The sequence below is a fragment of the Apodemus sylvaticus genome, chromosome 12 (genome assembly GCF_947179515.1).
Source record: "Apodemus sylvaticus chromosome 12, mApoSyl1.1, whole genome shotgun sequence".
Classification (NCBI taxonomy): Eukaryota; Metazoa; Chordata; class Mammalia; order Rodentia; family Muridae; genus Apodemus; species Apodemus sylvaticus.
The window spans coordinates 73,317,997-73,341,083 of NC_067483.1; the positions used below are offsets into that span (position 1 = coordinate 73,317,997).

The window sequence follows — 23,087 nt, forward strand, 5'->3', positions numbered from 1 at the left end:
CCCCTGGGCAGGTGGTTCTGGATGGTATAAAAGCAGGCTGAGAAAACCCTGAGGAACAGGCTGGGAAGCTGTGCTCCTTCATGGTCTCTGCATTAGTCCCTATCTCATGTTCCTGCCCTAACTTCCCTCAGTGATGGAGTGTAAGCTGAAATAAATCGTTTCCTCCCTAAGTTGCTTTTGGTTATGGTGTTTTATAACAGCAATAGAAACCCTAACTACGATAATGCTACATTACAAAACAAAAAAATGAAAATAAAAACAACAAAACCCCACTGAAACAAAACAGAGAGAGCCAGAATTTAATTTAGTGAAAGTTGGCATGTCCTAGGATATAATCATACATAAATAGAAAACAAAATTATTGTAGTATTCTCACTAGTGAGAACTCAAAAAGGACAAACATACAAAATCCAACCCTTTAAAATTTCCACACAGCAATGTTATGACATATACAAGATTTCTAAGGTATTATATATAAACAGCCCAAGCACAAGAAACATCTCAAACTTGTGAGTCAGTCAGAAAAATCTTATGTAAGAAACACTCTGCGGTACAGAAGCTCCGTCCCGTCAGAGCCTCAGCACACACTGAAGAACCTTTGCAGTACTCACACACAGAGAGAGTCTGCTATTAAGGTTGCTTTCTAATCAGAGGACTCCCTTTCTCAGCGGGGCTCCCCATCTCTGCCTGTGAGGTGAGTGTGCCTGAACACAGGTGGCTGGCCTTGTCTGAAAAATGACTTTGTATAGAGTTCTCTGTCAGGTGCATAACTCAGCACACAAGTCCTGCTCTGGCTTCTTGTCAGCATGATAATTAGGTGTTGTATTATAAACAATCAACTCTTGATGCCTGTTTGATGCTATGACCAGTTAGCCCTTTCCACCTGTATCCCTACAAAGCCTTTGTATACCCTCTCCCTGGGACAATAAAGTAGACTTGGCTAGCTGCAGTGGTCTTCCGAAGTTCTTCCATCATACTCCCAACTGTCCAGACCCCGCCTCTGCTACCTTTATCCTCCAGGGCTGATGACCAACAGCCTTCGAGAAGGGAGGGGAACAAGTCTCAGTTTCCTTTCTGCTGTCCAGTTTTCCTCATAAGCCAGTGGGAGGAACTTACACCATCTGAAATGAACATGACCTGCTTCCTATATCCTCACAATGGTGTCAAAGTGGCTTGGGGTCTCTGAATGAGGTAAGCTTGCTTACCTTCTTTTTTGTTGCTAATTAAGAAATATTATAAAAAACAATTCATCCACACTTTGTCCTTAAAAACAAAACTAAGATGCTTTCTATACACTACAGCTGTCTCTAGCTAAATAAAATTATATCGCTGTGGATATTATTCAGCCTACCCCGCCTGAGTACTTCCTCAGTCCTAAGGTCCAGCCCGAAGCCCCGCACCGGGTGCCTGCTGCAGCGGAGCCTCTGTCTGGTGGACTCGTAAGCACTTGCCAGCTGCATCCTCTTCTAAGATCTAGCCCTTCATCTAGAGGAAGATAAATGTGCTTTCTTATTTCTTTTCTACAGGCAAAAAGTTTCAATGTGCTTTCAATCTCTTGACAAATTTTTCATTTCATGAAACCTAATTTTACTTGTAATATTAAGTTCTGAAACTGTCCATTTTTACAAAACCTTAAATTGATTACTGTACTTTCCTCCACACTGTATAAATTAAATAAACCAGCAACTTGTTAATTCTTGTCGGCTTACTAAGAAAATCCCAGCCAAATCAGGGGGTTTAATCTAGGCTAGAAAGGGATGAGTTAAAAAACTACTTAGTTATTTTTTTCTGGTTGTAATATACCATCCATATTCTAGGTACCTCCAATTTGAGTATCATGTAACCAATCTGACATAAAACACCAGCATGATTGTTAAATAAATCCTCCTGGCCATGGAGTTAGGTTCCAGTTCATATACCTCCTTTATGATCTGAATCCTTGGCAATATATTCATTTACCTGAGCATTCTATGGGAGTGCAGGCTTTCAGAGCCCCAGCATCCTTGAAAAGATGCTACCACCCACCCCACAGCAGACTTAGATGTTAGATTCAAGAACATGTAGGGTACCTAGCATTTCCTCTTGTTTCCCACCCATTTCTTAACCTAAGTATGATTTAGGTGCAAAGTTTAATAACATTTAATTATAACACTATCAGCACTTGAATACTTGTACCTCCAGAAGATCCTCAGTCCTCAGGCCTGCATGGAGACACTCCCCAAGCCTACCATGTCTCCACTGATCTGGTCTCCCCCCTCCCTCCATTTCACATATTAGGAATTGTAAACTATGTAACTTTATGCATCTTAGCTGTTACTTTCAGGGTTGTGCCACACTGAAACAGGAGCCAGCACCTTGCCTTTCCAGGTCTACTCAATGGTGCAGATAGATAGCTGTGTGAGCTTTGGCTTGTTTACAGATTAGGACTGTTATAAGTACACACGCACATGTAACAGTTAAGGTGTGAGGAATTGCTTCACTGGATGGTTACACAGACCACACGGAAGTGCTCTCCATAGTAACTGCATCACTTAGACCCCCCACCGTGCAGGAGGAACGGCAGCTTTCACTGCCTCGCTCCTCATCCCTTCTGCTGCACGCGTCCTAGTTAGTATGTTTTGAATTACCTGGCAAGCAGTACTGTGCAGTGTCTTTCCCTATGCAGTTTTTCACTTGTGTACCTTCTTCAACAGGGTATACTTAAATGTTATGGGCTGTATTTTCACTATAGAGTTTTGAGAGTTTCTAGTATGTTCCATATGTAACTTCTTTTTAAAAGACACATACTCTATTACAAATATTTTCTTCTAGTCCTTGTCTTTTGTTTTCATTTTCCTCAAGATGTCTTCTATAGCACAAAAGAATTCACTTTAGATAGAATCCAACTTATCATCTTTAAAAAAAAAAGTGTGTGCACTCGAGTGCTTTCCACAGGGCCAGAAGAATTAGTGGCAGGTGGTCGGGACGCTCCCACCACAGGTGCTGGGAACTGAGCTCAGAGTCCCTAATCCTGATCCTTTTCTTTTTAAGTTTATACTTTGGGTGTTGAACCCATTGCAGTACAAAGACATGCAGATTGTCTCCTACTATTTTCTAGAAGTTCTATGAATAAATTTAGGCATCTGACCCATTTTAGTAAGTTTTTTTGCTTGACATAAGAACCTAAAATGGTCTTTGTGAGTTTTGAGAGCTAACTGTTCCAAATGCATTTGTTAGGGACTTTATTTTCCCCTATTGAATTGTCTTAGCTATTTGTCAAAAATTAATAGAGATCAAATCAAAGCCCCCATTTTTTATGTAACCTTTTTTATGAAGAGCTTAATCTTGCCTTCATTACTTGTATCTTTGTATCAGCTTTGAAACCTGACTATATATATCCTCTAAGTTCATTCTTTTCAGGTTCTTTTCATATAGATTTTTAAATACATTTCTTTCATATTTATTTCAGAATGAGCTATTAGTTTATATGTTGGAATTATGACTGTTGAATCAAAAATAAAGTAAACTAGTGACAGACTAGTGTCATTTTAAGAATGCTGGAATATAAGATACCTTTTAGAATTTAATTTCAGGTTGAAGGGAGAACACCCAAGTGTCATCCCCAGAAACCACAAAAAAGGCAGGTAAGGTGATGTGGGCTTCTAATTCTGGTGCTAGGGGTGGGGTGGGAACAAAGTTCTGGGCTTGCTGGTCAGCTCGTGTACACACATTAGTGAGCACCAGGTCCCAGTAAGAGACCTTGTCTCAAAAAACCAGGAGTTAGCTGTCCCTGAGGTCTCCACATGCACGCATGCATGCACGCACGCGCCAGCACACGCACGCCTCCCAGACAGCTGGCGAGTGGCTCGGCTGGCCTCCTAAGCATGCTACTTGCTGCGGGTTTTGAGTAGCTGCTCTTGAGCTGGGAAGCAGCACCTTCTGTTGCAGGTCAAAGGCTTTTTATCACGAATGGATCTGAATTTGTCAGGCACATTTCATCCAGTTACTCAGGTCTTGTCTCAATTTCTATTTTTATTGTACGATATGTTAATTGGTGTTCAGATATTAAATTACTGTATATTCTTGGGGTAAATCCCCCAGTCAAAATGAATAATCTTTTATATATGTTCTCAGTTTTGACTTATACACGCTAGGCAAATGGTCAACAACTCTCAGTCTAACTTGCTATGACTTAGCTGAGAGTTCCAAATACATATTTTGCATGAAGGCTATAAGCCTGTATTTTTTTTCCAATGTATTTATCTAGCTTTTGTATCAGAACACTGCTTGCTTTGTTAAAAAAAAAAAATCCCAATTTTCTGGAATTTTAAAATTTTAGAAGATATCTGATTAAATAAAACAAAAAAACCAACAACAAACCCCACAGAAGACTATTAACAAACCCACATAACATTATGAACACACCCCACAGAACACTATGAACAAACCCACATAACACTATGAACACACCCCACAGAACACTATGAACAAACCCACATAACACTATGAACACACCCCACAGAACACTATGAACACACCCCACAGAACAATATTAACACACCCCACAGAACACTATAAAACCTCTAGGGGCTGGGCTTTTATTTGTGAAGCTTTTAATTAATAATTACTCAACTGCTTTTAATCTATTTAGATTTTCTATTTTTTAATCAGTTTTGATAATCTGTTTGTTTCTAAGCTATTGTCCACTTTACTCACTATCTTTGTTTAGAGTGAAGTTGTTCCTAGTACTCCAGTTTGCCACATTATATACAACTTCTAAGTATAAACCCCAAAGAACTGAAAAAAAAAATCTACAAACTTGAATATGAAATTCACAGTAGCAGCATTAAAAATGGCCCAAACCTATGCTTCTGCACCAATGCTATGGCTCATGAATGCTAAACAAATGCTGTACAGCCACAGAATGGACTATCATTCAGCCATGAAAGAAAAGTACTTATATATGAATAAAGAAACCTGACATATTGAAAGGGCCACTTACAAGAATTAATTTCTCTAAAATGTTAAAAGTAAGCAGTCCAAAATGAGTAATGCCTGGATGAGGGGAGCACCTCACAGTAATTCATGGGCTTACTCCAATGATTAGCTAGTTATTGCAGTTCTACAGACTGTAACTATTACCAAAACTTACTGAACACTTTAGAACTATATACAGAAAAGTGAGCTATAAGCTGAGCATGTGTCTTTAATTCTAGCTATTTGGGAGGTCAAGGGTGGGCCCACCTCAAAACTAAACAAAAATATTAATTATATTTCAATATCTATCTGTCTACCTACCTACCCACCTACCCACCCACCTACCTACCTACCTACCTACCTACCTACCTGGGCAGGTGCTGTGCCCTTGCTGTCCTGGAACTCACTATGCTGGCCTAGAATTTAGTGATCCACCAGTCTCTGCTCTTGACTCAGGGATTACAGGTGTAGACACAGCACTGCTCTACTCTGGCTCTGTTTAGTTACTGGTTTTGGTAATACCTGTCTCTTTTTTCTTGGTTGCAGATAAATTTGTCAATTTTTAGTTGCACTGTTTCTCTACTGCCTTCTTCATTTTATTAATTTTTTTTTTGCTATAATCCTTGTTATTTTTTCTTTCCAATTGCTTTGGGACTAATTTTTCTTCTTTTTAAAAAATTATTATGATTGTTGTTCCTTCCTTCCTTTAAGACAGAGTCTTCCTATGTGCCCAGGCTAGCTTTGTAGCCCCTCTCCTCTTGCTATGGGAGCTGAGGGCTGCCGGCCCATGGTGCAATTTCTCTGATCTCTATCACTGCAGACAGACTTGTGCCATAACTACTGTCTTCTGAGATGCTTTATTTTCAATTGTTTTTTAATTTTAAATTTTTTCTTAATGTCTTGGTTTCTTCTTTAGCATAAACTTCTGATTTAATTTCCAAATATTTGAGATTCCCCAAATAGCTGTTGCTGATTTCTAAAAAGACATATGTTGTGTGACTTTAATCCTTTAAATTCGCTGGATCTTGGCCACATGCTAATTTTCAAATATTAAAGGATTCAAGTTTTTTCTGTTGTTGATTTCTGTAAACACAATATAGCAGGCATGACAGTACACCTCTTTAATCCCAGGACTCAGGAGGCAGAGGCAGGCGGATCTCTATAAAATTAAGCCCAGTGGGATCTTCACAGTGGATCCAAGTCATCAGGGTTATACAGTAAGACTCTGTCTTTAAAAACAAAACAAAGCAAAGCAAAACAAACACTAGGTTGGCAGATGGCTCAGTGGTTAAAAGCACTGGCTGCTTTTCCAGGAGATCTGAACTCACTTCCCAGCACCCACATGGCAGCTCATGACTGTCTCTGACTCCAGTTCCAAGGGACCCAAGTCCCTCACAGAGACACACAGGTGGGCAAGACAGCAATACACATGGAATAAAAATGAGCTAAAATAATGCATATATACTACATGATTTTAACCTTTAATTTCCTGAGCCAGTAAGGATGAATGTCCTAAGTATACTTGAAAAGATTGTTTTTCAAGCAAGGTCAAGTTGGTCAATATTGTTTGATGCTTGTGTATCCTTGACAATATTACTGATATAGTTCAGAAGTAGAGTATTGTGTTTTACTATTGTTGAACTATTTCTCTTTTTTTGTTCTTTTTTCCAACCTGTATCTTGAGCTTCCACTGTTAGATAACTAAATTCAAATTGCTACTGTCTTTCTGAGAAATACATTTTCATCATTATGAAACATTTTAGCAAAGTGGCGACAGAACAATGGTTGAGAGAGGCTCTGAGGCATTTAAGAGCACCATGTCTTCCTGGACGAGTGCATTTCTAACCCCTCTAGAAATGTTTGCCAGGACCTTTCATGCACCAAGCACATGAGAAAACGAACACAAACATGTTATCTATCAGGCGTTTTATTATAAGATAGTAAACTGAGAAGATATATTTTCTTATTTCTGAAACCCCATTCCAAATGGAAGAAAACACACACAGAAAAGTAATAGATTTCCAGGGGGCAGACATCGGGTATGAGATTTAAAGGGATTTGCAGAGATCCCTTTCTGTTGGAAAGACAAAATAGGGTAATAGAAAATCCAATGACAGCACAGTTAGCAAAGGAGAATTAATCCCTTTGTTGGAGCTCCAAGAAAAGTCCAAACTCAGAGCTGCCATACGTCAAGGCAGCAGGAGGAGAGCAGAGAACAGAGTGGTTACAGGATTGTTTATACACTGCCTGCCAGTCCCTCTGCTACATACACCTTGCATATGAGCGGAGCTAATACTATCAACTACTCAAAGAAAGAAATCTGAGTAACAGATTAAGATTCAAGTGTAAGTAACAAGCAAACAATCTTTGCTTTGGTAAAGTGTGAGTGTACTGTGTAGCAATTTTCTCTGAGATAAGCTTGCACTTTGGAGGGAAGCTCATTAAGACACAGGGTGCTTAAAAAGAATTTAAATATTCCATCTGATAGAGATGTTCTTTAAACTCAGAAAGTAAACAACTCGAAGGATTCCAGAAGTCCCTGAAATGGAGCACATACATTAGGGCTTTCCTCAGCAATCATATATAAACTGTAAGTAACATCTTGCTGAGAGGTACTCAGTGAAGCGAAGCTGTTTGGGAAAAGCACTGTCAAGTTGGGCTGCCAAGACACCGGGAGCTGCACAAAGAGGCTCAGATCAACTGAGCTGTTTGGTAAGGATACTCTGCAACTTGTCAACCTCTCTTCAGGCTGTCTACTGCAGTACAGGTTTCCATCTTTTATGAGCTGTCATCCATGCTGGGGTGGGCTTTTGGTGATAGAGCTGTCTCTGAGTCATTTCTGCTCCTGTAACTAACTTCTCACCACCCATAGTCCTATAAGAAACTGCAGTGAAACTCAATGGTTCACCAAGTTAAACTTTGGTGGTATCATTGCTTTGGTCTGTCCCTGGTTCACTATCTGGGCTAAGCAGATGTTTGTTCATGTCGCCCAGGAATAGTGACACAAAACAGAGCAAAGCTCCATCTTTACCAACTGAGCAGCTGGGGGCCGAGGTCTGTGCCAACAAGCCTGGCTTCTGCTATTTACCACTAGGGATTTTTCTGCAAAACATGGGTATCCTTAGGTCTGATTCAATGATTTATAATTTACTGGGAAAACAAAGTTCAGCTTTAAATTTTTGGATGACTGGTAGTCAGAAAGCAGGAACTTTATATTATTAATGTTCAACCTAATGCCGACTGATTACAGCCTAGTAAGCAGAAGTGTGGAATGCTATTCACTAAAAAGTACATGGACGTGTTCATGTACGTATGTGGGTACATACACACATGCTTGGAGACCAGAGGCTGATGCTGGGTGCCTTTCTCAATCATTGTCTTGTTTCTGAAATAAAGTCTCACTTAGCCTGGAGCTTAACAATTTGTCTAGCCTAGCTCCAACTCAAGGGATTCCTTTTTCTCCGACTCTCCAGTGCTGGGATTACAGGAGTGCGCCACTACTGCCTCTACACCTGAATTTTGAGTTCCGGGGAGTAAACACAGGTTCTCACATTTGTGTGGTAAGCATTTTATTGAATGAACTATCTCACCAGACCCAAAAAAGGTTCATAACCTGGAATTTAAGATTCCTACAGCAGGCACAAGCAGCCTGGAGGTAGGTGCTACTAGAGGTTATAATTTATGAAATTCTTTCAAGTTACTAAAAACTGTGTGCATGCCATTTTATGGGAGAAAATTCTGTACGAGGCATAACAGTCAAGAGGTCACAAAGTGCTGTTTAGATTACTTAAAAACCTGACATGCTCAAATTAGATTTGATCATGAAATATCATAAAGCAATCTAATAGCTTACTAGCATAAATAAACAATTAGCATATCTTACATATTGTATATCATAAATAACAAAAATTTGATGATGATGCTTAATTGTTTTAAATGCTTGGGGAAATTTCATTCAGAGGAGGCCAAAAGAAGAGAATTATTCTTTTTTTGTTTGCTTGTTTGAGACAGTGTTTCTCCCTGTAATAGCCTTTGCTACTTTGTAGACCAGACTAGCCAGGAACTTACAGTGATGCTTCTATCTCCCAAGTGCTGGGATTAAAGGTGTGTACCATGTCTGGATCTTATTTATTAATTTTATAATGAGTGTGTCAGGCAATAAGCTGAATATCAGAAAGAATGTGGTATTTAGTTCTTTAGAAGTACAAAGGCTATTGGGGAAGACAGATTTTTTTTTTTTTTTGATTTTTGGTTTTTTCAAGACAGGATTTCTCTGTATAGCCCTGGCTGTCCTGGAACTCACTCTGTAGACCAGGCTGGCCTCAAACTCAGAAATCCACCTGCCTCTGCCTTCCAGAGTGCTGGGATTACTCACCACCACCGCCTGGCAACAGATTTATAAAATTAGATTTAAAATATGAATAAATGACAATCTTAACTTTCTGAAGAAGTTAAAAAATATTTCCAAGAGAAACTGATATACAGGGTGGAGTAGCTTATCAATATCACACCGAGAGCTGACTAAGACTTGAGCACTACAATGGTATTATTTACCACGGCATGGGTGGAGCTTGCCCACGTGTCGGCTGGGGTGGCAATGATCTAGCATAAAGTACTCAATTAACTGGCAAATCTACATGTTTCTCTGAATGTAAAAAGCCATCACTATTGAAGTTTTGTGAAGAAAAAAGTCACTTGAATAAAGTTTTATTTAATGTGTGAATGCTCTGCTGCACATCCTCAGAGCAGAAGAGAGCGCCAGGTCCCCTATAGATGGCTGTGAGCCTCCATCTGGTTGCTGGGAATTGAACTCAGGACCTCTAGAAGAGTTGCCAGAGCTCTTAATTGCTGAGCCATCTCACCAGCCCCAAGGATGTGTTTTAAAAGTTTGGAAACAGTGTAGGAGATGGACTAATAGAAGATTTAAAACCTTTTATCCTTTTTTTTTTTTTAAAGCTGGGTTTGGGTATTATGGTACACACCTTTAATCCCAGCACTCAGGAGGGAGAAGCAGATGGGATCTAAGTTCAAAGCCAGGCGGGTCTACATAGTGAGTGGTCCACTCAGGAGGTCAGCCAGGACGCAGTCTTAAAAACAAGTGAATACTCCCATGCCCAGCTCACAGTCAGGTACACACACACACACACACACACACACACACACACACAGAGAGAGAGAGAGAGAGAGAGAGAGAGAGAGAGAGAACAGAGAGAGAGAACACGAGTGATCGAGTTGAAGCATATGTGTTTGCATATATGTAGTAAGGTACATGTGGAGGCCTGAAATTGCTATGAGTCCTCCTTGTTTGTCCCCTGTTATCAAGGCAGGGCTCTTACTGAATCTGGAACATTCCAATCTGGCCAGCCTGGTTATCGGCTTGTTCCGGGAACCCCTTTCCCTGCTGCCCTAGCATGGGGGTTATAGATGGGCTACTAAGCCCACTTGGGTATAAATGAATACTTTGTATGGGAACTCTAGTCTTTATGATTATGTTCATCTCCCTAGAGCCATAGTCATACAGTAAACAAACAAACTAACTAAACAAAACAAACACTCCACAACCAGCACACTGCTAGGCAGTACCATCATGGCCTCACAGGTCTTCATAGAGACCTGACCGGCACTGTGCTTACTAGCCTGTAAGCTGGTTGCTGCTTACCCGTAAGAGAGAGATTAGTCACGGCAGCACTGGTTAAGGGGAGGACAGGGTTGACTGTAAGGGTGGTTGCTGTACTGCTTGTCACAAGGCTTGGAGTGGTTGCCACCTAGAGGTGAGACAAGAAGAAAACACATGCAGCACCATCAGAACTTGAACAGTTCTTAAATCTGAATGTGTAGTCAGACAGACTCTAAATCAGGTACAACAACACCTAAACACCAATACACCCATCCATCCATCCATCCATCCATCCATCCATCCATCCATCCATCCATTTATTTATTGGTTTTTAAAAACAGGGTTGCTCTGTATAGCCCTGGATACCCTTGAGTTCAGAGATCTGCCTGCTCTGCCTCCCAAGTGCTGGTGGTATTAAAGTTGTATGCCACCAGCAACTGACTGACTTTCAGTCTTATGGCTAGGTGTTGTGGTTCAAGCCTTTAATCCCAACACTTGGGAGGCAAAGGCAGACAGATATCTGAACTCAAGGCCAGCCTGGTCTACAGAGAAAGTTCCAGGGAAACCAGGGCTACACAGAGAAACCCTGTTTTGAAAAACAAAACAAAACAAACAACAAAAAGACAACCTTACTATGTAGCTATGGCTGGTCTAGAACTCAGTTTTAACCAGGCTGGCCTCTAATACAAACATCCACCTGCTTCTTCCTCCTGAGACCTGAGATTAAAAGTGTGTGCCATTACTGGGGCCAGGGTCTTGTGGCTAGACAGATCATAGGCCCAAGGGAAGAACCTAATAGTACTCTGCTAAACGGACATAATATTAAACTAGCTCTAAAAACTTAACATTATAGATTAGTGCATCTCTTGACTTTCATCAGAAAAGCTTCTTTTTGAAGAGATAACAAAGGCTCAAAACTGGTTATGGTGCAGAGAATAGGGACTACGGAATGCCCCGCCCTAGAAGGGAACCCACTCTTCCTAAGGTTCAGGAATCATTGCAGAAGAGGGGGAGGAATGGTTTTAAGAGCTAGGAAGGTGGATGAACTGTTTTACTGACCCAGAAGGTCACTGCACATACAGACTCACAGTGATTATGACAGCATGCACAAGACCCACACAAGATCCAGCCAGTCAGAATCCCAGTATGAAGCGGGGATGTAGTCCTAGCTGTGGAACTATTGGCAACTGATACCTGTCAGGAGCAGGAGAATCAGTTTTAAGTTGTGGCCATTGGTATGTCAATCACACCTTAGTGGATGGCCATGCATGTAGGAGTCTGTGTGCAGCACAACGTGAGCTTGATGGGTAAAAAAGTAAAATAAAAAGGAACGAGGCGTGTGCGTGTGTGTGTGTGTGTGTGTGTGTGTGTGTGTGTGTATTTGGAGCTGCAGGAGTTGGGAAAGGGGGAAATACAACTAAAATACATCGAACTTCTCAAAGAACTAATAAAAAACTTTAGATGTGTGCCCTACCATTTCCAAGCTTTAGTGAAGCAGATTTTAAAAACAGTCTTGCATTTCTTTTTGAAATATTGTAATAAATATTTTACGGTTTTATAAGACTCTTTCTATGACAGCTAAGCCTGAAAAACAAAACGATCACCTACACAAAACTGTTATCTAATGACTATGATTTGATTTGTTATTACATCAATTTTATGATTTAAACATTCCCATTTGGGCTGGAGAGATGGCTTAGCAGTTAAGAGCACCAACTGCCCTTCTGAAGGTCCTGAGTTAAATTCCCAGCAACCATATGGTGCCTCACAACCAACTGTAATGAGATCTGACACCCTCTTCTGGTTGTGTCGGAAGACAACTACAGTGTACTTTCATGTAACAATAAATAATTTCTTTTTGTTTTTTGTTTTTTCAAGACAGGGTTTCTCTGTGTAGTCCTGGCTGTCCTGGAACTCACTCTGTAGACCAGGCTAGCCTCAAACTCAGAAATCCACCTGCCTCTGCCTCCCTAGTGCTGGGATTAAAGGCGTGCGCCACCACTGCCTGGCTTAATAAATATTAAAACAAAACAAAACAAACTAAACTAAGACATTCCCATTTAATAACCCATAACCTTTTAGTTTAAAAAAACCTTTATGAAGAGGCTAGAGAGATGGCTCTGTGGTTAAGAGCACTGAATATTCTTAACCAAAGGGCCTGGGTTCAATTCCCAGCACCCACATGGCAGCTTACAATTGTCTGTAGTTCTAGTATCAGAGGCTCTGACACCCTCACACAGACATACATGCAGGCAGAATACCAATGTACATGAAATAAAATTAACTATTAAAAGTAAACAACTTTGTAGAGCCAGGTGTGGTGCCACATGCCTGTAATTCCAGCACTCTGGAAGCAGAGGCCATGAGATTCTAGTGAGTTTCAGATCAGCTAAGGATACATAGAGAAACCTTTCTCAAAGAACTTAGTGGAAATGGAAAGAGGTCATAGCATGTAATAACATTAAAATAAAATAGAAGTGGAGTAACAAGAACAAAAGGAACATAAATGCAAACCTAACACTTGGCCTTCTTTTGAAGCCTGTCTGGCAGCATCACCGGGACCTACAATTATCCTAACAGGAAGAAAAGTTAAGTCAGGGAGTCCCATGACCACGGCATGTCTCTTCCATCTAGGAATAATGATCCAATGCAAATGGCAGAATTGACTAAATAAGGTTCTATATGAAGGCTGATCTACTGTCCAAGAGTAAAGATTTGAGACTAACTATTCATCCTTGGGAATTTACTGTTTACTAAAATGGGTTTCAGGACTAAATGGTAATAAAAGAACAAATTTTTCCAGGAGCAAATCTAACATTTTATCTACAGTGGAACCTTATTAGCTACAGATGAAAATGAAAATGAAAACAAAACAAAACAAAACCAAAAACCAAAACGAAAACTAAAACCAAAACCAGAAAAGACTTCAAACTGTTTACTTCCAGAAATAAAATCAGTAAATTCTTTGGTTCACAATGAGAGATTTTATAATTTTGGAAATATTTAAAGTAGACATTTTTATATATTTATTTAACCCCCCCCCCCCTCTCTCTCTCTCTCTCTCTCTCTCTCTCTCTCTCTCTCTCTCACACACACACACACACACACACACACAAAATTCCTTAACTGGTATAGTTTGAATGAGGATAATCGCACAGGTTTATATGTTTAAATCCAGTTGATGGAACTGTTGGGAAGGATTAGGAGGTGTGGCCTTATTGGAGGAGGTGTGTCACCGTGGGTGGGCTTTGAGAATTCAAAAGCTCTTTCCATTCCCAGAATTTTTGCCTACTACTCGAAGACCAAAATATGAGGTCTCTGCTGTTCCTATGCGCTACCATCATGAACCCAGCCTCTGAAACCATAAGCTAAAATAAAATGCTTTCTTTTATAAGTTGCTGTGGTCGTTCATGGTACTTTATCACAGTAATAGAATAGTAACCAAGGCAACTGTTAGGAAGTGAATTTAAAGACTAAACATGAGCCCTTGAAAAGTTCATCTCTTCCACATCCACTCTTACCAATGAGGCTGGGCTGGGGAAAATTGCTTTGATAGGTGAGCTGCTGGTCCCACCACTGCTTGGTGGGTTGATTCTTTTCTCCTTCTGGCGGCGGTTACAAAACCAAACACGAATCACCTCCTTCTCCATATTGAGCTGTTCCGCAATCAAGGTGATATCTTCCGAGGTAGGCTTTTGATTCTAAGAGAGGGGAAAAAAGCTCATCTTTTATAATTTTAGAAATATCATTATATATATTTGACATGCTGGAGATTGAATCCAGGGACAAGCGCTCCACATTTGAATTATATCCTAGCCCTGGAATACATTGTTCTTTTTAAGGTTTATTATGTGTATGAGTGTTTTGCCTGCATATAGATACAGTACCCCAGAGGCCAGAAGACAGTGTTCAATCTCCTGGACCTGGAATTACAGAGAGTTCGGAGCCACTGTGTGGGGTTTTAGGAATCAAACCTCAGTCTATGTAGACCACGATGACCTCAAATTATAGAGATCTGTCTGCCTCTCCCTCCTGAGTACTGTGATTAAAGGTGTGTGCCTCTACAACCAACTTTATGAAATAACTTTTTGAACTAGTGTACCGATAGGAAGAAGCCAGCTGGAAAAGCATGGCAGAATCCTTACAACATTAAGCTACTTTAGCAACAACTTCCATAAAAGTATTTTAATACATACTACACTACTAAAATTTTATCAACAGAATAAATGATCTTTACTGCAAAGATCTTTTTTTTTTTTAAAGACAGAGGCTTAGTGTGTCGCTCTGGTTGTCCTGGAACTCTGTATATAGATCTATTGGTCTCAAAATTAGAGAGAGCCACCTATGCCTGCTTCCCAGGCACTGGGATTAGAATGTCTTGTGCTAAAGTCTGTTTATCTTAAAGTTAACAAAGCCATACAACCTTATGGACTACTAGGAATGCATGAGTTTTCAGTGCTTTATTTACGCTATCTAACTCGGACCTCATATAATGCTTCTGAGACAGGAACGAAAGGCAGTTTAATAGGTGCAGGAACATCTTGAAATCAAGTGACATGATGTGCCTTTAATAAGCAAAGCCAAGGAAGACTCCTGACTCAATGTTTCCTTAAGTAAACATAGACCTTTCCAAATTAGAAGTCAGAATATTTTGTACAAAGTCCATTTGTTTTAAAGCCAAATATCTGTTGAATGAACTTGAACTCCATAATAGGATAGTCGAGGACTCTAGTGCTGTGTCCACAAACTACCATTCTAGGCATAAAGACACTACAATGTAGCTAACCAAGCCACCAGTGTTTCGTCTCCACAGGCATGGTTTCCTCTGGAGGCCGATGCTTATGAGATGGCTCTGTATGAGGTACTCTTCTCCCATCTTCTCCAGGCTGCAGGATTAACTCCTATGCTCTCTACCAAATGCTCACATGATTTGAACCATTGTCTCTCTTGAGTCCTGCAGTACTAAACTGTAGTATTATCCAGTATCTTACTTTGTCCTGCTACAATGCCCAGCAGGGTGGAGGAGAAAGACATTGTGCTTTAATATTTACAGTCCCTAACAGCAGAGTACACATGAAAAGTGACACTGACCTCCATGAAACTCTTCTCTAAGGCCACGCGAATGTTGGTCTCTATGCTGGTGCGTTTTTTCCTCCTACGATTCAAGCCCTCAGCCCCCAACCCTGGAGAATTCAAAGCACTTGGGCTAGATGCTGTAGAATCAGATGAGAGGTTCTCTATAAAAATGAAGAAAACACACACACAAAACTGAGCTTAAGGATTCACATGCGGAATACATAAGAACAGTAAACTGGTAAAGTGTTGAGCGCTCAATGGTAACGTGAGATTCTGAATGTAATCTCTGCGAAGCCCTGCTCACTACTGGGGACTCTCCACTGTCCTTATTGGCAACCTTTATCCCAGGACGGTTAACTTTTGTCACCACTCATTTTTGGTTTGTTTCTGAGAATACAAAGGTTCTATTCCTCTACCTACACTTCCCTCAGTTCAGTCTATTTGCTTGTTAATAAGCTGAAGATAAAAAGGAAAAATGTTTATTAAAATTCACTGGATTATTTAATGTTTAACTTAAAGATGACTTTTCAGTTTCTCGGCACAAGAGTTGAGAGAGGGTACTTTGGAATTCTTTAAGGTTAGGAAGCACTGAATAAGCCTGGGCATATTTCAATGGATTTCTTTCAACTGTTTGAAAACTAAGGACTAAGATGTTCTTGCCTGTGACTGCAAAAAAGATAACTGATGGCTAAACTTCCCCAGCTCCTGAATCAGTATGCCAGGGGTGTGGGTGTGTCTAAGTTCTTCTTTTCCAAAGGCCTAATTTTTGTTTCTATCTACAAAGGAAGCTACATGGTGAGGCATCTTTGTGGTTCCTTTTAGTTCCTGAAGTCTGTGATTTTGTGGCTCAAAATTCAAAGTTTTTAGAAGGATGTCTCAAAATAAAATAAATAATTCAAGACCAGAAGCCTACCTTTTGTATGAAATAGATGGCCATTTTTAATAAAAGCAGAAACATTACCAGGAAAAAAATTCTATGGCAATCTACTCAAGGAGAGAATAATCTGTCTGTTCTTCAAGATTTTCTACACACATAAGCCTTCTAGTCCTCATCCTTAAAAAAAAAAAAAAAAAAAAAAAAAAAAAAAAAGTCCATCCTTAAACCTAGCTCAAATAAAACAAAAAATGCAAGGCTGCAATTATTGCTGGTTATTTATACTATAATTACTGGAATATTAAGATGAAATATCTGATTTACAAAAACATAAGTTATAAAGATTTTTATAGGATTAGGGGATCCAACATTTTATAGCATCACCAATACAGTAAGACCCCAGTTTGCAGACTAATCCCTCCTAGGAAATCCCATGGACAATGAAGAGATTTCTTACTATGTCCATTTACCTGCATCATTTAGCCACTTCTCTAAAAGGGGCTTTAACTTGCACATGTTCTTAAAGCTGAGGTTCAAGGCTTCAAAGCGAGAGATGGTGGTTTGGCTGAAATCATTTCCATATAATTTCCCCATAGCGAGCCCAACGTCACCCTGAATAATATAGAACAAGAAAGGGGAATGAGAAAAAGAGATTCATGTTATTAATGTTTCCAACTTCTGTTCTGAAAGGCTACTTCAATAACTGCTGCTTTAGACAGCCCACTGGCCGTCATTCTATTTACTCTATTTTCCCACGGGTGAACCTCACCTCCAGGCCAGCCTAGGACTGTAGGGAGAGCTTGGCAGGGCCTTGACATGGAGACCTTCATTAGTGCCTCATGTGCTGTTTGGAGTTTCTACCTTATATCATTCATTCATTCATTCATTGGTTTTTTCAAGACAGGGTTTCTCTGTGTAGCCCTGGCTGTCCTGGAACTCACTCTGTAGACCAGGCTGGCCTTGAACTCAGAAAATCCACCTGCCTCTGCCTCCCAAATGCTGGGATTAAAGGCGTGCACCACCACCGCCTGGCTACCTTATATAATTTTAACCATCATACCAAAATTTCTAAGTCTTCAAAGATAGTGCTGATATACTAATGCCATTCCAGTAATACAAGCAACATGATTTAAGTAAAATCTACCCTTTAAATCTACCTGCATCACCTATGCAGGGATTAGATGTCTAGAAAGCCCAGCAGTTCTATCTATCTATCTATCTATCTATCTATCTATCTATCTATCTATCTATCTACCTACCTACCTACCTACCTACCTACCTATCTATCTATCTAATGTGTATGAGAACCCAAGAGGGCCATGGTACCTATGTGGAGGTCAGAGGACAACCTGAGGGAGCTGGCTCTCTCCTTCTACCTGTTAGGCAGATGTAGGTCCTGGGGATTGAGTCCCAAATCATCAGGCTTAGTGGCAAGTGCCCCTAAATCAGGAATTTCTGAACCAACCAAACTTCACATAAATTACTTTAAAATTTAGAAATGACCCCCCATTCTTTATAATTTTTCTCATAAGTATTTCTGGAAGCTGTGGGGAAAAAAATCTATTTTCACTCTTAGTTTAGATTTCAAAGTTGATCGCAAAACCAGGTATTCTAAAGGACCACGTTTGTAGCCATTATAGAGGTAGAAATTCACAGTAGAGAGGTTTGACCCATTTAGTAAAACCTTCATGGGCACTGGAAACTTGGTAACCTTATTGAAACAGAACAATGATCCTCTGAATATATTACAAAAGATGCCTTTCTCCATGAGCCTGTCACCTTTGAAATGTACACAGTGCTTTTCTTCCAGCTGAATTGCTCTTGTTCTAGTTTGAAAAAGATGTATCTTAATAGTTATTTTATAGATAACTGGAGGAACTCCTGGAGTTTAAATGGTTCACGCACCCACTTCAACTAGATTAGTGACAGGACAAAAAAGTATAGTATTTCACCTTCAAAATTCCACAAAGCTAACTCTATCTGTGAGAGTCAATTTTCAACAAACCTGGCAATGTTATTTTTAATCATTTTTAGATTTTTATTTATTTTATGTGTAAGAATGTTTTGTCTACACATATGTATAAACAACACATGCGTGTGTGATGCCCACAGAAGAGGGCATTACATCCCTTGGAACAAGAGTTACAGATCACTGTCAGTCAGCAGAAGGAACCTGGGAACTGAACCCAGACCCTCTGCAGGAAGATGAAGCGCTCTTAACTACTGAGTCATTTCTCAGGCTCCAATCTGTTGAGACCAGGCCTCACCATGCAGCCCAGACTGGCCCTGAATTTGCCATCCTTCCTGCCTCTGTTTCCCAGGTGCCAGCACTCTAAGTCTGCCTACTGTGCCTGCCTTAGGAACACAATTCTGAGTTGGGATCATAGGAGTTTTTTAATCCCACAGTTCCATATTTTTGAGATTGTATTGTCTTTATGTGGAGTCAAGAAAAGATGTAAATCACCACGTAGGCATGATCTTGCTCATTTTAATTTATTATTGTGATGATTGTTATTTAAATAGAGGGTCTCATGTAGCCCAAAATGGCTTCAAATCTGTTATGGACTTATACCTGGTCTTGAGCTTGTGAACCCCTGGTTTCTAAAGGGCCGAGATTCTAAGCATGTGCCAAGATGCCAGTTATGAGCAACTCTCACTAAGAAGTTTAAAACAGAACAAATGTGGAACTACAAAATAAAATGAAATATACTAAATATTTAACCCCAAGAGATGCCTCTCATTAGTCGCCACTCAAGTGTAACCACTTACATTTAAATTGCAGACGAGCAAATGAATGATCTCTCTAACTAGGACTGAAGTGGATTATTATGCTTTAATACAAATGTACCTGAAACTATGGATAGGTAGGCGTATTAACCTTCCTTTCCATTTTCGTCACCGTTCCTCCCTCAGCTACAGAATCTTCACACACTACCTCTTACACACCAGGGACTCCACTCGGGCTTTGCAAACCACACACACTCATTCATGGCATCATCTTATTTGTTTAGATTATAGCTTTCTAGAAATATGGAGCCAAATAAAACATTGATTTTTTTTTTCGGAGCATATGACATTAAGTGGCAATAAATGTTTTCTGACATTGGAACTACACAATTGATTAAAAAATTTTCACAAATGCCCATGCTGTTCCTAGCTAACCCTCTCTGCTTCATGGTTATCTCAGGATGTGAGCTCTTAGCAACTGGCCTACCACCATGCCAGTCTGCTGACGTGTTCCCCAGAAAGACAGTAATGGACTGATACTTTGAAACTGTAAATTCCAATAAGCTTCTGGCCATAGTCTCTTCACAGAAGCAGAAAAGTACTTAATAAAGAAGTACCAGGAAGTGGGCTACTGCTGTGCTAGGCCTAACAATGCTGGTATTTGCAGGCATAGGAAGACACTGGGACTGTGAACTAGGGAAGTGGTTGAATGCTCTAAGAAGGGCTTTTAACAGGCCATTCCTGAAAGGAGCTTGAAAGACAAGAGTGGTGAGAGCAACATGGGAAAAATATTAGCAACCGAGCCAGAGATGATTCTAGTGGTATTTTGGCAAAGAATATGGCTGCTTTTTGGCCTTGTTCTAAGAATCTGCCTAAGTTTAAGTTGAAGAAATTTCATAGGCAGAGATGATTTCAAGACAGCCTTATATTGACTTGTTCACGTGGTTATTAGTGATCATTTCATACAGGACTACAATAAACAAGAAGCATCAGGGCAAAACAAAATACAAAATGTAGTTTTCAGAGCAAATGAAAAGTAATTATGCCAGGTCCTTCACTTAATATGCCAGTTTTCATTAACTTGGTACATCTTGGTTTAGTACTCATGTAACTCTTGTGTTTTTCATACAAGTCAACAGTTTTAGTCAGTTGGTTTCAATATACATAATATAAATTATATTGCATCCCTTTGACCTTTCTAAAATGAACAAAAAGAATGAAGGAACAAAGGTTGACACTGGAAATAATGAATGTACTTGCATCTGAAAAATGCTATTATTGTGAAATGCTTTCTAATTATGTAATGTCATCCACTACTTACCTATTGCTTATAAAAAATAAACACATAATTAAAAAATAAAAATATAAAACATTTAAAAATGAATTTAATCAAAGAATAGGGATTTATCTCAAGAATTAACTTGAACACTTTTTTGTGCATGTATATAAACATGAATAAACTGAATATACAGCTATTTTTGAATAACTATAATAAGGTATATGAATTAAAAACAAGGGTTGATAGCTGATTTTTCCATCCTGTACCAGTAGTAAGTACTCTGATCTGTATAGGCAAGATTTATAAACCATTCCAGATCTGTTTGGCCATTTTGAAGAATAAGTAGCAGTCATGCTAAGAACAAAACAAAATAAATCATAAAAGAATAAGATGCTGGGATAAAGGTATATAAAGGAGGTGGGAGGAGGAGGGTGAGAAGTGGGGACATGAGAAAAAGGGAGGGAAGGAGGGAGGGAGAGGGGAGAGAGGAAGGATTACTCACACTGCTAATATTTTGGATCGAATGCCAAAGAAAGGGAAAGGGAACCAATGTTTGGTTAAAAGATAGACTTTGAAAGGCTAACATCTTTTTTAGCATTTATGCAACCATTTACCAGAAAACTCCATAGCATAATGTGGTAATAGCCAAAACCTAGCACTGTTAAATGTGCTAGCCTTAAAGTTTCTTCTTAGTTTATTAACTTACCTGTATCTAGTTAATTTGTTTCAAAATTACTAAAATGTTTCTGGACTGTAATTAAAAAATGTTACATTAATTTGCTTTGTGTGTGTGTGTGGTGTGTGTGTGTGTTTGTATACATGCAGATGCATCTGTGTGCGGATGCATCTGTGTGTGTGGATGCATCTGTGTGTGGATGCACTATGGAAGTTCTGAGGATCAAGAGCAGACTGTCAGGCTTGGTGGTAAGTGGCAGCCCCTTAATTTGTTTCTTTATATCTGAAACTCCTCAAAACTGTAACTGTGATTCATCTACAATTGTATCTATTATAAATTCCTAATATATAGGAATTTCTCCTAATATATAGGAGCTTCTTTGAGCAAAAATACAGCCTCAAATATAAGGAATAAAAGAAACCTAAGTCCCTAATGAAATCCGGAATATGGCAGACAACGATGCAACCTTCCCTGATCTACAGAGAGTGCAGTGGTGCTCTGTGGACTTTCAATACAACCTAATTTGGAAAGTGAGTTTGTGAGTATAAGCTTTTCTGGAAAGAAAACATCAGATTTTTTTTTTCTTTCAGCTAATGATCTTTTGCCATTATACATAAATATAAGTTTAATTCCTTTCCTGCTTTCAAAGCATTATTTTTGACAGGCTAATCTGGGGTACAGCCAGTGGCAGTGCTTAGGAAAAACATGCTGTGTATCCAAATGTTTGCTTAAACCAGTAAGCACACTCATTTCACTTTTCAAGCCCTCTGGTAGCTGACATTAAACGATTTTGATTTTGATTAATTTACTTAAAAAACTCTTCAATAAATTCTTCCTTGACTAAGCTCAGTAGGCTGAGAGGAAGAAGGGAGCACACTCTCTTGCGCACTAACTTTTAAGTCTGTCTTCAAACAGATGCTGGGGTTCCTATGTTCTCTACTTCCATTTGCAGCAGTCAGCTCTTCCACACGGTCTTTAATACCCAAACCATCAGAACAGTCGTATCACCAACACAATCTACTGAAACACACAGCTTACTGACAGAATTTCAGAAGACTGCTTTGTGAAACATATTTGGAAGTTTTTAACCTAATATTATGTCATAAGTAAATGTATGAGCATAACATAACTAAATGCACAATATTCCAAAATTGAAAGTGCCAAGTGACTATAGGAAAATCACTATAGCTAAACCCAAAGTCGATATGATATGACTCAGAAAGACTCTGTTCCTTACAAAGTATCCATAGCTAGCCAAGAAAGGATATGTAAGAGAGCATTGTGATGGATAAACTTGTTGACAGCCCTAGAAAGAGAGACTCTTAATTGAGTTGTCATCGGTCAGACTGGCCTGTGGGTGTATCTATAGAGTATTCTTAATTGATGATTGATGGTGGAGGGCCCAGGCTGTTAAGAATATTGGAAGAAGCCAAGAAGCAGAGTAACTTCAGGGCCTTCCACCAAGTTCCTTCTCTGACTCCCTCAGCAATAGGCTAGAACTTGTGCACTGAATAAAGCCTGTTTCTTCATAGTTGGTTTCAGTCAGTTTTAACACAGTGACAGAAAGTGAACTAGAACAGGTGGCTTCACCTTACCTGAGTGAATCCAAGTTTGATCCGTCTTTGTTTGAAAGTCTTGGCAAACTGCTCAAGCTCCTCCAGGTCACTGGGCTCCTCCAAGCTGGGCGTGTCGATTCGCTTTGGTGTTGTCTGGCTCTGTGGAAGGGTCTGGATTGGGGTTGCTGCTATTGTGCGAGTTGGGGTGGTAGGCTGTGGGAGAAGGAACAGAAAAATAGACACTTTAGTTTACAACTGCAATGTGCTGGTATCTTAAGGAAACAGACTCACATGAGCTCAAGCCAGACACACACAACTCTGGCACA

At 39.7% G+C, this 23,087-nt stretch overlaps 1 protein-coding gene across 9 annotated transcripts in view; it reads right to left on the bottom strand.

The window, feature by feature from the left end:
- The window catches only part of Pou2f1 (POU class 2 homeobox 1), a 150,278-nt gene that overhangs the window by 15,781 nt on the left and 111,410 nt on the right, over positions 1-23,087 (bottom strand). For all 9 annotated transcript variants that reach the window (XR_007980484.1, XR_007980482.1, XR_007980483.1 and 6 more), the window contains 5 exons: positions 22,801-22,974; positions 16,994-17,135; positions 15,665-15,810; positions 14,095-14,274; positions 10,616-10,721 (listed from right to left, as the gene is read on the bottom strand). Coding sequence is in view for 6 of the 9 variants with exons in the window: in XM_052200802.1 (XP_052056762.1) it covers positions 10,616-10,721; positions 14,095-14,274; positions 15,665-15,810; positions 16,994-17,135; positions 22,801-22,974 (748 nt within the window). In the remaining 3 variants the exon portion in view is untranslated. The remainder of the gene's footprint in view (positions 1-10,615; positions 10,722-14,094; positions 14,275-15,664; positions 15,811-16,993; positions 17,136-22,800; positions 22,975-23,087) is intronic.